Raw genomic sequence first — 15734 nt, forward strand, 5'->3', positions numbered from 1 at the left:
TCATCATGAATGCACGGTAAAAAGGGCATCTGGAGTTATCCGTAGAACTACACTAGGCTCGGCAAAAAAATACCTTGGAAAAGGGAATGAGGAAAAGGTCCATGTATTGGAGATAGGATCTAAATAATTACGTTTTGTCATTCAATGCAGGTCCTTAACAAATACAGAATGCGAAGCAAGCCCTTGGGAGTATGCTTGATTATAGACTGCATTGGCAACGATACAAGTAAGTGCTAGGAAAAATTGAATTTCTTCTTTAACTGCTGGAGTCTGCAACTCACGTAATCTTTTAATAGCTCAGGTTTGATGAGATGGGCTCCCAGTTTTTCTTTGCTTGTAAAACACAGTGACTGAAAGCTCAAGTTGATAATTAGGTACTCGGCATCGGTATAGGGCCCTGAAGTGGTTGAAGTTCTCTGCAAACTGTATCTTGTAGGTCTGTCACAAAAAAAGGCTTCCGGGGAGGGGAGGCGGTCCCTAGATTAACAGATCACACAAAGTTTTAATTTTCCCTAGATTGTGTGATAGGTTTTAATTATTTTATTATTATTATTATTATTATTATTATTATTATTATTATTTATACCCCAGCCACTCTGGGCGGCTTCCAACCAAATATTAAAATACAGTAATACATCAAACATTAAAAGCTTCCCTAAACAGGGCTGCCTTCAGATGTCTTCTAAAAGTCTTTGACATCTGGTGGGAGGGCGTTCTACAGGGTGGGCGCCACTACCGAGAAGGCCCTCTGCCTGGTTTCCTGTAATTTGGCTTCTCGCAGTGAGGGAACCGCCAGAAGGCCCTCAGCACTGGACTTCAGTGTCTGGGTAAAACGATGGGGGTGGAGATGCTCCTTCAGATATACTTTGCTAAGTCTTTGCTAAGACTGTGTATATGCACTACACCTTTAAAGCACATTCCCTGCTCCCTACAGAATTCTGGGTACTGTAGTTTAAGAATTGCTGGGAATGGTAACCCTGTGAGGAGTAAACTACAGGGCCCAGAATTCTTTGAGGCAAAGAATGTATTCTGAGTGTATTTTAAAGGTATAGCATGTACAAAGTCTGAAATTGCTGTTTTCCGCTTAGCACTACATTGTATAAACTAGTCCCTTACAATTTGTTGCCGTTTTGTAATAAAACAAAGCAAAAGGGAAGCAGATGGGAGATGATAACTTTTGATTCAGTAATGCCCAGTGTTATGTACTGAAGTTCTCACCCTGGGCCAGCAGGGGGATACTGTAGATAGTTTTCACTCAGGTCCTCATATGCAAATAAGGGATTGAAAGTAACATTCAGTGATTGGATAGTTACAGAAAATGGTTACTGTTGCATTCTAGTGGAGCTCTATATAAGCAGGCTGGCTGAACCCTTCAGTTCAGTTCTGTTCTGGCCTGTGAATAAACAAGAGCTGTTTGAAGAATCGCTGTGTCGTCTGATATGTTCACCCACAACTTAACACTGGCGACGAGGATGGGATCGATGGACAACAGAGCACTCTCTGAGCACCCTCTGAATCACTGAGCTGAAACACCGAGTGAAATCACTGAACAGAACCAATTCAGAGCTGACCGTTCTGGCTAGAGCACTGTGTTCCATCCATCGTCTCCATATTGGCATCGGAACCATGGCTTCACTTGTGCCTCTACCGCCGTTTGCGCCAGCCTCTGAATCATGGGACTCCTACCTCGCTCGGTTCGACGGCTACCTCCAAGCCAACGAGCTGATGGAAGTATCACAGGAGCGTAAGCGGGGCCTATTCCTCAGCCTCTGTGGGCCTGAGGTGTTCGAAACGGCCCGAGCATTGGTTGAGCCTGTAGCAGTTCAGGCAACACTGTGGGACATGATTCAAGAGAAGCTCTGCAACCACTACGCGCCAAAGCCGTCCAAGATTGCTGTCCTCCATGCGTTCTACCACCGGAACCAGGCAGAGGGGGAGTCAGTCGACAACTACACCACTGCCCTCCGACAGGCTGCAATGCACTGCGAGTTCCGAGACTTAGACAATGCCCTGATGGATCGAATCGTCTGCTGGGTCTGGGACATCCGTCTGCAACGGCGTCTCCTTGCCAAGCCAGACCTCACGCTGCAGAAAGCCAGTGAGGAGGCTGTGGCCTCGGAAGCTGCTGAACACTCCATTCAGGAGATCCGCAAGGCCAGCAGCCCGTGTCTTCCTAGGAAGCCAGTTCCAGTTCATCATGAAGAGGCCAGCAGTGATGAGGCATCCTCCAGTGAACACGATGACATGCACCAGACAAAGCGGGAGCGCAGGAAGTTCCAACAGAAGTCCAAGGGCCAATCGGAATGTGCCGGCTGCGGAGGCAACCATTTCCGTGCCAAGTATCGATTCAGAGACGTCATCTGTCGGAAGTGTTCCAGAAGGGGCCACATCGCTAAGGTCTGCTGATCGGCTCCGTCTGACACTCCCCCTTCACCGACTCGCAAGTCCAAGTCTTCACTCCAGTCCGCCATGGAAAGCTGTTTCGCTCTCACCAACTGCCACTACCCGTCTGGAACCACGATTGGCCAAACTGACTCGCCTACGTGACGCAAGCTGAACGTCACGGTGCTCATTGAAGGAGCTCTATGTGACATGAAGATCGACACCGGGTCTGCCCTTTCCATCGTGCCTTGGAGCACCATCAAAAGACTGGTACCCAGAGTGTCCAAAAGGCAACTCGACTCTCACCTCGTACACCTGAGAGACTACCAGGGAAACAACATTCCCATGGTAGGCGTTGGCCGGTTCCGGATTGCCTTCAAGGATTTTTCGGGCCTGCTCCAACTGGTGGTGGTCGAAGGTCAGCGGCCAAGCCTCCTAGGGCTAGACTGATTTGATGCCCTTGGCCTGGAAGTCCCTGGTATCAACTGCATCTCTAAAACAGAGACTGAGGGTGTGGTCAAAGACTTTGCTGAGGTTTTTGACGGCACTTTGGGGCAATATACAGGTGCGCCCATCTCCTTTAGCCTTGATCCACAAGTCGCCCCATCAAGCTATAGCCACGCTGGGTTCCCTTTGCTCTCAAGGCTAAGGTTTATGAACAACTGGACAAGCTGGTCGCCCAAGGAGTTTTGGAGCTGGTTGACCATGCCAAGTGGGAAACCCCCATCGTCACGCCTGTCAAGCCGGACGGGTCGGTGAGAATCTGCGCCGACTGCAAGCGCATGATCAACAAGGCACTTCAGCAGCACGCTTACCCGGTTCCTGTTGTCCAACACCTGCTGCATTCCCTGAGTGAGGGTAAGGTCTTTGCTAAGCTGGACCTTGCCCAAGCCTATCAACAACTGCCCGTCAATGATGCCATCGCTGAAGCCCAGACGATCGTCACCCACCGAGGGGCATTCTGTTGCTGCCGTTTGCAGTTCGGGATGAGTGAGACTCCTGGCATCTTCCAAGCCTTATGGAGCTTCTCCTGCAAGGGCTTCCGGGCGTGGCGCTGTATTTCGACGACATCTTGGTGTCCACAGACTCACACCAGCAGCTGTTCGAGCGCCTCAGCGCCGTGCTGACCAGGTTCCAGGAGGCCAGGCTCAAGGTAAAGAGGTAGAAGTGCCAGATCGCCATTCCACAGGTGGAGTTCCTGGGCTGTCTTACCGACGCCTCCGGCCTTCACCTGACGACATCCAAGATCCGTGCTATCCAGCAGGCCCCCATCCCAAAGAACAAGACGGAGTTGCAGGCGTTCCTGGGACTGCTGAACTTTTATAACATGTTCCTGCCCGACAAAGCCACGGTGGCTGAGCCACTTCACCGACGCCTCAGCACGAAGACAACTTGGTCCTGGGGTCATCGGGAGACTGCGGCCTTCAACGCAGTCAAGGCTCTCCTTTCATCGGACAGTGTGCTGGTACAGTACAGTGAAGCCAGGCCGCAGGTCCTTGCCTGCGACACCTCACCTTTTGGTATCGGCGCTGTCCTTAGTCACCGTTTTCCAGACGGAAGAGAAGCACCGCTCGCCTACTTTTCCAGGACGCTATCTCCGACTGAACAGAATTACAGCCAGCTCGACAAGGAGGCACTGTCACTTGTAGCTTGAATGAAGAGGTTCCATGAATACCTCTATGGCAGGACTTTTGACCTCATCACCGACCACAAGCCACTCCTGAGCCTCCTTGCCAGTGATTGACCAACTCCACCGGTCCTCTCGCCGTGCATGCTGCAATGGACTGTTTTCCTGGCTGCCTACCACTACCGGCTCGTCCATCGCCCGGGGAAATCGATGGGCCATGCCGACGCCCTCAGCCGTTGCCCTCTTCCAGCGTTTGTGGAAGACCCGGCTCCTGCTTCATTGCTCCTCCTGATTGAGGATCTTCCGGCAGCGCCTGTATTGGCTGCCACTGTGGCCTCCGCATCTGCCCAGGATCGCACCATCAGCCGTGTGCTCAACTGGGTGTGGAGGGGGTGGCCACAAGGGCCTTTTGCATCGGAGTTCCAGCCGTTCGCAACCAGACAATACGAACTCTCGGCTCATCGCGGCTGTCTGCTGTGGGGAGACCGCGTCGTGATTCCCCAAAGACTCCGTCAACGCGTCCTTGAGGCTCTGCACGTTGGCCACCCAGGAATCGTCAAAATGAAGGCGTTGGCTCGGTGTTATGTCTGGTGGCCTAACATGGACGATGCAATCACTGCCTGGGTTTCCGCCTGTCAAGTGTGCCAAGAATCTAGGCCTGCGCCACCAGCAGCTAAGGGACATACCTGGGAGACGCCCAAGACACCCTGGTCGAGGGTGCACATCGATCTGGCCGGCCCCTTTCACAGCCGGACCTTTATGGTAGTGGTGGACGCCTATTCCAAATGGCTGGAGGTGGCCCTGATGCCCTCCACCACTACAGAGGCCGTCATCCGGGTGCTGTGAGACCTGTTTGTGACGCATGGGTGTCCTGATGTTGTCATCTCCGACAACGGACCGCAGTTCACCTCAGGCACTTTTGAGCGGTACCTTTTGGGACTGGGCATCCGCCATGCCCTAACGGCACCATTTCATCCATCCAGCAAGGGGCAAGCGGAGAGAATGGTGCGCTCGGCAAAAGCGACACTGGCGCGCCTGGAAGAGGGAGACTGGCACAGGCGGGTCGCCAAATACTTGTTCGTGCCACACATCACCCCTCATGCAGCCACAGGGCGGAGTCCTGCCGAACTGCTTATGGGCCGCTGCCTCAGATCTCCGCTCGACCGGCTGCACCTGGACTTTGCCGTGGCCGAACCCCCGGGCTGTGCCAACGCGCCTCGGTCCTTTGTTCCAGGAAATCAGCTCTTTGCCCGGAACTTTGTGGGGGACATTCCTTGGGTGCCAGCCACAGTAGTGGGAGTCACTGGACCTCGCTCGTACCAGGTGGCACTTGAAGACGGACGTTTGTGGCGCTGGCACATAGACCAGCTTAGGCGCAGGGTTGGGGACTTGGACACTACCGCAGTGCCCCCAACTGCGCTCGTGGCTCCGGAACAGACACTTACACATGGCGAGGCTCCACCTACACCTCTCTCACAAACTGCAGGCGTGGAGCCAAACCAAGCCGCTTCAGAGGGTCTGCCGGACTTCCCACAGACTCAGACCACTGCCGTGCCTGACATTCCGCCAACTCCACTTGCGGATGTTCCACCCACAGCAGCGGATCCAGGGGACTTGGTTTCAACGCCACCTAGGGTCGCACCACAGCCTCAGCAAGAATAGGAAGGCCCCCCGGACCTGGGTACCGTTCCCCGGTGGTCTGGCAGAGTTTCCAAGCGCCCAACTTATTTAAAGGACTATGTTGTTGGACATGTAATACTGTCAGTCTAATGGAAGTAGGTGAAATGTAACCGATATGCTTTTGTGCCTAATTGAACCATTACGTGTAGTGCTGTATATAAGGAAACCATTACAATTGTAACTAACGCCTTATCTCGGTGGGGAGGGGTGTTATGTACTGAAGTTCTCACCCTGGGCTAGCAGGGGGATACTGTAGATAGTTTTCACTCAGGTCCACATATGCAAATAAGGGATTGAAAGTAACGTTCAGTGATTGGATAGTTACAGAAAATGGTTACTGTTGCGTTCTAGTGGAGCTCTATATAAGCAGGCTGGCTGAACCCTTCAGTTCAGTTCTGTTCTGGCCGGTGAATAAACAAGAGCTGTTTGAAGAATCGCTGTGTCTTCTGATATGTTCACCCACAACTTAACACCCAGAACAATCCAAATAAGACAATATGGATGCTATATGTTTAAAAAGAAATGGAAAAAGTACAGTCAAGATAGCATGCAGTTGGGGAGGCATAATCAAAGGCATAATCTGTAGGTTCCTGCAACACTCATTCCACTCAGTAGTAAAAGGGCAGTCGGGGGTGGGGAAACTTATATTTTATAAGCATTTTCCTTCCTGTTTCTTGTGCGGAAAGCTTTGCCGGTAAACGGCCTTGCGTGTATCACTTTGTGTTTCCTTTTCGCCTTGAACCCCACATCTACTTTTGATCTGAGAAGGAAAAATTACGCTTTTTTCTCCATGTCCTTCCGACTTCAAGGGCTAGTCCCGGTCTCCACAAGCAGCACAATGAGAAGGTAGCCAGCACAGCACAGCGGTTAACGTATTGGACTGAAAGCTAGGGGATCCAGATTCAGATCCTCAGACAACCCCTACCATGAAGGCCCACTGTGTGACAACGAGCCAATCTTCTCATCTAATCCATTATTTCATAGGGTGGCTGTGCATATAAAATTGGCTAGGGAGAAAAAGCCTGAAAGCCCGCTATGAGCTGCTTGGAAAAAGTTAGCATGTAGCTGTGAGAAAACCAAATGAATAAAAATACTGCAGTGGTTTTGTTGCTTGTTGTCGTTTAGTCATGTCCGACTCTTCGTGACCCCATGGACCAGAGCACGCCAGGCCCTCCTGTCTTTCACTGCCTCCCACAGTTTGGTCAAACTCAAGCTGGTAGCCTCGAGAACACTGTGCAACCATCTCGTCCTCTGTCGTCCCCTTCTCCTTGTGCCCTCCATCTTTCCCAACATCAGGGTCTTTTCCAGGGAGTCTTCTCTTCTCATGAGGTGGCCAAAGTATTGGAGTCTCAGCTTCACGATCTGTCCTTCCAGTGAGCACTCAGGGCTGATTTCTTTCAGAATGGAGAAGTTTGATCTTCTTGCAGTCCATGGGACTCTCAATCGAGTCTCATTTCAGATTGCAGGGGCGGCTTCATTTTTAATTTTCTCCTATTCAACAAAATCTCCTTGCCAATAAACAGCAGGAACAAGCTAGCAATTGTAAGATTCTCACTTGGCCCACTCCCTAATGTGCTATTTCTCTGCCCACTGGGATTTTGGTTTTGGTTTTTTAATCTATGAGGAGGTTCAGAAGTGGTATCTTCCTCCTCATTCTTAATGCATGCATGTAGGCCAGGCAAGATCCTTTATCTGATCATTGCTGAAATCTGCAAGGTGCTGAATGGGCTTCTGGGATCTGATCAGAGCTTGGCTTGGTGCCAATTGTTTGCAGAATCTGTCTTCCCTTCTCTGAAAGATTGTGGATTTCCTTATTGTGGAAGTATTCAGCCAGAATCGAGCTCAAAGTGGTAGGGTATGAGAAAAATTGTGAAATCAGATCTGCTTACAAACCTGGATAGGAAACTCATCTTAGATAAGTTTACCTGAACTCTCTGAATGGGATCAATTGCTCCTTCACACCTCTAATCCCCCTCTGCTGTACTCACAATTGGGTCCATTAATGAATTTTTGGGGTGGATCTAACCAGGCTTAGGAATACATTCTCATGAGAAAAAGCAGAGGTGCCTAATTCATGCCTGCAGAACAGTATTTCACCTTAGTTTTTTAGTTTGAAATAATCTATTCTCATTATAAAACTATTGTCTATACTGTCCATAACCATATTTTTCTACAAGCTTTAAAGCATTTTTGTGAGTTGCTTCCCCCCTATGAAACTGCACAAAAATATATATTTTTGTTTTCTTTTGATTTTTTTTATGTGATTGCAACATTTTTTAAAAGAGATGCCCAGTCTAACCCTTACATGCCCCTGCTTCACTTCCAGCCATTTATTTCTATTTTTTTTGGGGGGGGGGGAATTCCCCACGCGTCTCTTACATAAGCAAAAATAAAAATCTCTTGAGGGCTTGATGCATGCTACTGGAACACACAAGTGGCTAAAAATAGCACAAATGAGTGCAGTCAAGGCTTTTTTGTGCCTGCGGGGGGGATGAGAACAGAGGAAGAAAAGGAACAGTAACCTTTTCTCTCCTGTTTCTCATCAGCAACCATCTCGGGAGACGAGGCAGTTTTATGCACAGCTTAACACGTCTTGCCAAAATTAAATGTATGCAGGTTAATTATTGTAAGGATGTGGTAGAACTACAGCCAAGATCTCTGTATCTGGATAGGTGGGAGACAACTAGAATTACTGGGCAAGAAGGTATAAGCAAAAATGAAGGAACCTGTGGTCGCTCTCCCCCCAGCTCCCAATATCCCTGACCATTGGCCATGCTGGCTGGGGCTGATGGGAGTCGGAGTCCAACAATACCTAGCTCAGTCAGTGGAGCAAGAGGCTCTTAAACTTGGGTTGTGGGTTCGAGCCCCACACTGGGTGAAATATTTCTGCATTCCTAGGGATTGGACCAGATGATCCCCGCGGTCTCTTCCAGTTCTGCAGTTCAATGGAAAGGAAATCTGGAGGGCCTCAAGTTCCTTACCTCTGGTCCGAGCTAACTTTTCTCTGAAGGATAATTAATAATAATAATAATAATAATTTATTATTTATACCCTCCCCCCTTCTGGCTGGGTTTCCCCAGCCACTCTGGGCGGCTTCCAACAAAATATTAAAATACAGTAGCCTGTTAAACATTAAAAACTACCCAAAACAGAGCTGCCTTCAGATGTCTTCTAAAAGTCTGGTAGTTGTTTTTCTCTTTGATATCTGGTGGGAGGGTATTCCACAGGGTGGGTGCCACTACTGAGAAGGCCCTCTGCCTGGTTCCCTGTAACTTTGCTTCTCACAGCGAGGGAACCACCAGAAGGCCCTCGGCGCTGGACCTCAGTGTCCAGGCAGAACGATGGGGGTGGAGATGCTTCTTCAGGTATACTGGACCGAGGCCATTTAGGGCTTTAAAGGTCAGCACCAACACTTTGAATTGTGCTCGGAAACGTACTGGGAGCCAATGTAGGTCTTTCAAGACCGGTGTTATATGGTCTCGGCGGCCGCTTCCAGTCACCAGTCTAGCTGCCGCATTCTGGATTAGTTGTAGTTTCCGGGTCACCTTCAAAGGTAGCCCCACATAGAGCGCATTGAAGGATAACCTTCCATTCAGAACAGGAAACATGCAGCTAGCCCAGTCCTGCCTACTTTGGCAGTCGCTCTTTGGGGTATGAATTCTTTCTCTCCATCTCCTGTTCCCTGATCCTTTTTGAATAAGTAACCCGGGAACCTCCTGGAACTGAACAGAGATGGGTGCTTTAAGCATTGGAGACAAAGCGAAACGAGAGCATTCACTAAAACGTAACTTTAGATCTGAAAGTGAAAGTTGCCATTCCTGAACCTGAGCCGAGATAGTTAAGGACCAATAGGGGCCTCCAGCAAAATGTTGGAAGTGTGGATTGCTGCCAGCCAACCAGCCATACCCTTATCTTCAATACTCCATTCCATCCCTACTCTGTCGTATATTTTAAAATTGTATTTTTCTTTCCTCCGACCGTCTTCCTTGGCCCCTGAAAACGCTCTGTTCTCATTGGACTTTTCTGCCCCATCCATTTCTGTGGCTTTTGTGGATGCATGGTTCTGGCTGTATAGCCAAAAGCGCTTGTGCCTGAACATCACTACAAAAGGGGATGATAGATCTTGCTGGCGATGCTTGCCCTTTGTAAGACTCGCTTCTCATGGGCCTGACCCTGATGTGAGGTGTGCCTTTAAGAGGGTCAAACCCCAGAATTAGGCCAAGACTGAAAAATGTTGGCACCCCAAGCCCTGTTGAAGTTGCAAGAGGACATGAGCCCACAGTTAATTACAGTCGTACCCTGGTTGCCGAACACCTTGGAACTCGTACGTTTCGGCTCTTGAACGATGGAAAACCAGAAGTGAGTGTCACGGTTTTCGAACGCTCCTGCAGCTAATCAGAAGCTGCGCCTTGGTTTTCAAACAGTTTCAGGAGTCGAACAGACTCCTGGAATGCATTCTGTTCGAGAACCAGGGTACAACTGTACTTTGACATAGCAATTTTATGTATGTTTGCTCAGGAGTAAGTTGCACTGTGTTGAGTGAGGGCTATTCCCAGGTAGCTGTGCCCAGGGCCACAACCTATAACGATGTACTCCTATGCATCCATACCTGTGAGTCCTGTTGCATTCCTGCATAACATAGGGTTTCATATTGTATTTACGCTCTTCGGAATCCTAACCAGGTGCAAAAATAAATTGCCGGTCATTCATATGTGGAAAACAAAGTCAACGGCAGTCAAAATTTATTCACCATGTATGGAATAGAATAAATTATCAACTACTCCCTGACATTAAGTGTCCCATGCGCCTCTACTGCTCCTTCTCTTAAGAACTGGTTTGGCAAAACAGTTCCAGGAAAAGCAGAGTGTTTTTTGAATATCAAACAATGTTTGGGGATCTCCCCCACCACCACCCGCGCAAAAAAAAAAAATCATGTTGGGTTGGGGATTTTTTGTGCGAAGGTTGCCTGTTTTTTAATATTTAGATTCCCCGTTTAGGGAAGTTTTTAATATTTAATGCCGTATTGATTTTAACACTCGGTTGGAAGCCGCCCAGAGTGGCTGGGGAAACTTAGCCAGATGGGCGGGGTATAAATAATAAATTATTATTATTAATTATTATTATATTGGATGAAGTTTCTACGCCCGTCTTGCTTCCTGCTGATAATCCTCTGGAGTAAAATTGTTCCGTGGAAATTTTCATGACAGGTTATTTAAAAGTTAGACGGGAATATGTGGTGTGCTTTAGATCCTATCCTCCACCCCCACACACACAAACACATACCAGAGTAAACTGTGAATTAGGGAGAGGTATAAAGATGCAATCCTGCCCTCTGATGGCTAGACTGTATATTAGTGTTTATGAAGGAATGAATCGAATCACTTCCTCTAAAACAGCTTAGGGAGGTCTGAGCATGCTCAGTAGTTGTAGAAAGGTGGCCGTTTGCTTGCTGAGTGAAAAAGAAGAAGAAAATGGAAGAGGGTAGTGGAATGAATGATTTCCTTTGGGGGAGGGCATGGTTGGTGGAATCCCTGAACTCATGGCTCAGGGCTTTAAAGGTAAATATCCGCACCTTAAATTGGGCCTGGAAATACATAGGCCGCCTGTGTAGTTATGTAAAGTCTCCATAATTTGCTCAGATCTTTGAGCAGCAGTGTTCTGGCAGCCCTATTCTGTATCGGTTGCTGTTTCCAAATCGCCTTCAAAGGCTACCTGACGTAGAAAGCGTTGCTGTAATCCCACCTGGATGCAGCTAAGCCAGGTGTGGGGAATCTTGGTCCCATCCGGCAGCGCAGTCAGGGATGGAGTTCTGCATCCCTACCTGCCCGCGGACTGTCTTGCCAGAGTGGTGCATGCTCTAGTTATCTCTCGCTTGGACTACTGCAATGCGCTCTATGTGGGGCTACCTTTGAAGGTGACCCGGAAACTACAACTAATCCAGAATGCAGCAGCTAGACTGGTGACTGGGAGCGGCCGCCGAGACCATATAACACTGGTCTTGAAAGACCTACATTGGCTCCCAGTACGTTTCCGAGCACAATTCAAAGTGTTGGTGCTGACCTTTAAAGCCCTAAACGGCCTTGGTCCAGTATACCTGAAGGAGCGTCTCCACCTCCATTGTTCTGCCCGGACACTGAGGTCCAGCGCCGAGGGCCTTCTGGTGGTTCCCTCGCTGTGAGAAGCCAAGTTACGGGGAACCAGGCAGAGGGCCTTCTCAGTAGTGGCGCCCGCCTTTGACATCCCACCAGATGTCAAAGAGAAGAATAACTACCAAACTTTTAGAAGACATCTGAAGGCAGCCCTGTTTAGGGAAGCTTTTAATGTTTAATAGGTTATTGTATTTTAGTGTTTTGTTGGAAGCATCCCAGAGTGGCTGGGGAAACCCAGCCAGATGGGTGGGGTATAAATAAATTATTATTATCATGATCATCATCATTATCATCATCATCATCATCATCCCTGGACTAAGGCATGTGCTGCTGAGGCCAGATTTGATTTCTCCAGGTGTGACTGAAGCTTCTAGAAGCGGCTGTTGGACATTGTCTCTCATATCACTAGAACTCAGGATGTTGGGCTACATGGGACTTGGGCCTGATCCGGCAGGGCTCTTCTTATATTAAGATTCCAGGAGCACCCACTAGACTATGTACTTGGTCTTCCATGGGGAGTTCAGGTTGTATGCCTACACCCAGGTAATGAGAAGGCAGCCCTGTTCAGGGAAGTTTGTAATGTGTGCCATTTTAGTGTATTTTTTGTCTTTGTTGGAAACTGCCCAGAGTGGCTGGGGAAACTCAGCCAGATGGGCGGGGTACAAATAATAAATTATTATTATTATTATTATTATTATTATTATTATTATTCCAAGTGGCAGATTGAAGTGCTTGCTTGGCGATGTATCTATGACTTGCTGTTTAGAATAAAATCTTTAAAAATCTTCCCACTCACTTGTGCATTGTATTGCCTCTGAATCTCATTATAAAAGAACCACCTTGCATTTGGCAAGACCTTTCCATAATTTCTTTTTCCGGGCGTTTTTCTTTCTCCAGATATGCTGGCAGAAGCCTTCCAAGCGCTGTCCTTTGAAGTCCGCTGTTGCCTCTTCCCGAATGTGGACTCCTTGGTGCGCGAGCTGTTCGAGGTCGCGAGGCTGAAGCAACACAAGGACTATGACTGCTTCGTTTGCGTCCTCATCAGTCGAGGGAACGAGCAAGGCATCTTCTGCACAGACCAGGGTGCTCCTGCGTTCTCCCTGGAGAGGTTGAAGAATTTCTTTACTGGCGATGCGTGCGTTTATCTCTCGGGGAAACCCAAGCTGTTCTTCGTCCAGAACTATGTTGAGCGCGGAAGCAGGCAGGAAAATACCAGCTTAATAGAGACAGACGGAGATCTGTATACCATTCCGCAAGGAGCAGACATTCTCTGGAGCCAATGTATGCTGGATGCATCATACCTGGAGGGATCGCAGAGTACATCCTCTTACTACCTGTCTGCTCTAGCTGACCTTCTGACTGAGCCGCACAAAAGGTAGAAAGTTGGAGGGGGAAAGGCTTTTTTCTCAATGTGAACAACAGCAAAGTAGCAATTCCACTTTTCCTATGGGTGGTTCCTGTGTTGCATTTTTGTATGAGTGCAGAAAAGGGACGGAAATATGGGAATGGTTGCAGAACTTACCGTATTTTCGCTCTAAAGGACGCACCAGAACGTAAGGCGCACCTAGTTTTGGGAGGAGGAAAAGAAGAAAAAATTATTCTGAATCTCAGAAGCCAGAACAGCAAGAGGGATCTGGCTTCTGGGATACCGTGTGACTGTTCTGGCTTCTGGGATAACCGCGCCAAGCCTCTTCAGGGCAGCGGGATGAAGGCTCCCCCTGCCAGAAGAGGCTGCGCAGGGCTAAGGCAGAAGCCAGGACGGTGCGTCGCTGAAGGGGCGCTGCGCAGTTCTCCTTCTCTGAGAGGGAGAACTGCACAGTGCCCCTTCTGAAAAGCTGGAGAAGGAACAGAAGGAGTCCCTTCTGTTCCTCCTCCAGCTTCCGGGACAGGCGCGTCGCTGAAGGGGCTCTGTGCAGTTCTCTCTCTCTGCGCAGCGCCTCTCCTTCACGGGAGAGGCGCTATGCAGAGACGGAGAAGGCGCAGCGCCCCTTCAGCGAAGCTGGAGAAGGAACAGAAGGAGACCCTTCTGTTCCTCCTCCGGCTTCGCAGGACAGGCACTGCACAGAGAGGGAGAGCTGCGCAGCGCCCTTCAGCAAAGCGGGAGGAGGAACAGAAGGGTCTCCGTTCCTCCTCCCGCTTCGCTGAAGGGGCGTTGCGCAGCTCTACCTCTCTGCGCAGCGCCATTCGCACTCACATTTCCCCTTACTTTTTAGGAGGAAAAAAGTGTGTCTAATGGAGCAAAAAATACGGTAACCCTCTGAGAAACTGCTTTCACTATATATATATATATATATATATATATATATATATATATATAATTTTATTTAGTTTTTCAGATTTTAGAAATTTACAATCGATTACCCAACAACCAACATAAAAAGAGAATTTCAAAGTATCTCCTGAACTTCCCTCCTCCCCTTAGTGGGTCCTTGTATTAACCCTTTCCTCCTGCATCTTTTCTATTAATCCAAATCTTTTAAATTATTATTACTGTTATTAATTTCATTTCTATACCGCCTTATATTTTTAAGAAAAATCTCAAAGCGGTTTACAGCATATTAAACATCAGTAAAAACAATCCAGAATCAAATATTTCTGAAGAAAGTCCAATATAAAGTATACAGTCAAAGCAACATAATGAACAGGAAACTAAAATATTATCTGAAAGGTTTCAAAATAAAACATTACAAAGGAGGTCAACTACAGAATACCTATTTAACACAAACAAAGTTAACAAAAAAAAGAATCTTAAACATTTCGAAAGAAAACATTGCTAAGTGAAGTCAAATATAAAATGCACATTTAAAACAGCATAGTGTATACCCAAAATTCAACACTGAACTACAAGTGTTATTCCAATCCTGCTAGTGGTTTTTATTGTTTACAATGGTTTTTAAGGTAAATTATGTATTTTCCCCATTCCTTATTAAAATTTTGGTCTTCCTGATTTCTGATTCTTCCAGTCATTTTTACCCATTTGGCATAGTCCATCAACTTAATTTGCCATTCTTCACTGTCTTCTTTCCATCTCTGGGCAAGTAAAATCCGAGCGGCTGTTGTCGCATACATACCGTATTTTTTGCACCATAACACTCACTTTTTTCCTCCTAGAAAGTAAGGGGAAATGTCTGTGCGTGTTATGGAGTGAATGCCTACAGATGGCGGGGGGATCTGCTGCAGTCGTGAGCAGAGGATCCATGGTTCCCCTTCCTTCCCTCCTACGTGGCTCGCTTTGAAACAGCAAAGCGGGAGAAGAGCCGCTGAGTGGGGAGGAGAGAGGGACAGAGAGCCTGCTTGCTTTAAAGAAGCAAAGCGGGAGAGGAGAGGAGCCACTTACACGAGTGTAAGCAGCTCCTGTCCGGTTGGCTCCTTTAAAGCAAGCAGGCTCTCTGTCCCTCTCTCCTCCCCACTCAGCTGGCTAAATAGCAGCAAAGTTTTTCAGCGAGCCAGGGAGGAGGGAGAGAAGCAGAGCCTGCTTGCTTTAAAGGAGCAAAGCGGGAGAGGACAGGAGCCTTCTCCTCTTATACCCCTCTTCTGCATTACTAACAGCATCCTTCTCCACCCACCCCACGCGTGTTCCTTATCCCTTGAGTGCTTTTCCTTCCCTCCCCACTTAAAACGTGGTTACAAAGCACAGATCCACATGGATCCTCAGGATTTTTGCATTGGGCTACCCCAAACTCACCGTCAGATCACATGTCTGTGGCCACAGCATGAACCACAAAAATTATACATCCACTGTTTCGTTTAGAATATATTTTTTCTTTTTTTCCTCCTCTAAAAACTATGTGCGTGTTATGGTCGGGTGCGTGTTATAGAGCGAAAAATACGGTAAATAGTCTTTTCTGATCCGTTGGAATTTCGGCACCTAAGGAACTGCTTTCACTTAAAAAGCC

The 15734-nt window shown here is 48.1% G+C and overlaps 1 protein-coding gene across 5 annotated transcripts in view; it reads left to right on the forward strand.

Annotated features, from left to right (window-relative positions):
* Nucleotides 1-15734, forward strand: part of CFLAR (CASP8 and FADD like apoptosis regulator) — a 39929-nt gene that overhangs the window by 22219 nt on the left and 1976 nt on the right. For all 5 annotated transcript variants that reach the window (XM_081017883.1, XM_081017884.1, XM_081017885.1 and 2 more), the window contains 2 exons: nucleotides 151-226; nucleotides 12736-13213. In XM_081017883.1, the coding sequence (XP_080874009.1) occupies nucleotides 151-226; nucleotides 12736-13213 (554 nt within the window). The remainder of the gene's footprint in view (nucleotides 1-150; nucleotides 227-12735; nucleotides 13214-15734) is intronic.

The sequence above is a fragment of the Podarcis pityusensis genome, assembly GCF_964106645.2.
Source record: "Podarcis pityusensis genome assembly, chromosome: 1".
Lineage (NCBI taxonomy): Eukaryota > Metazoa > Chordata > Lepidosauria > Squamata > Lacertidae > Podarcis > Podarcis pityusensis.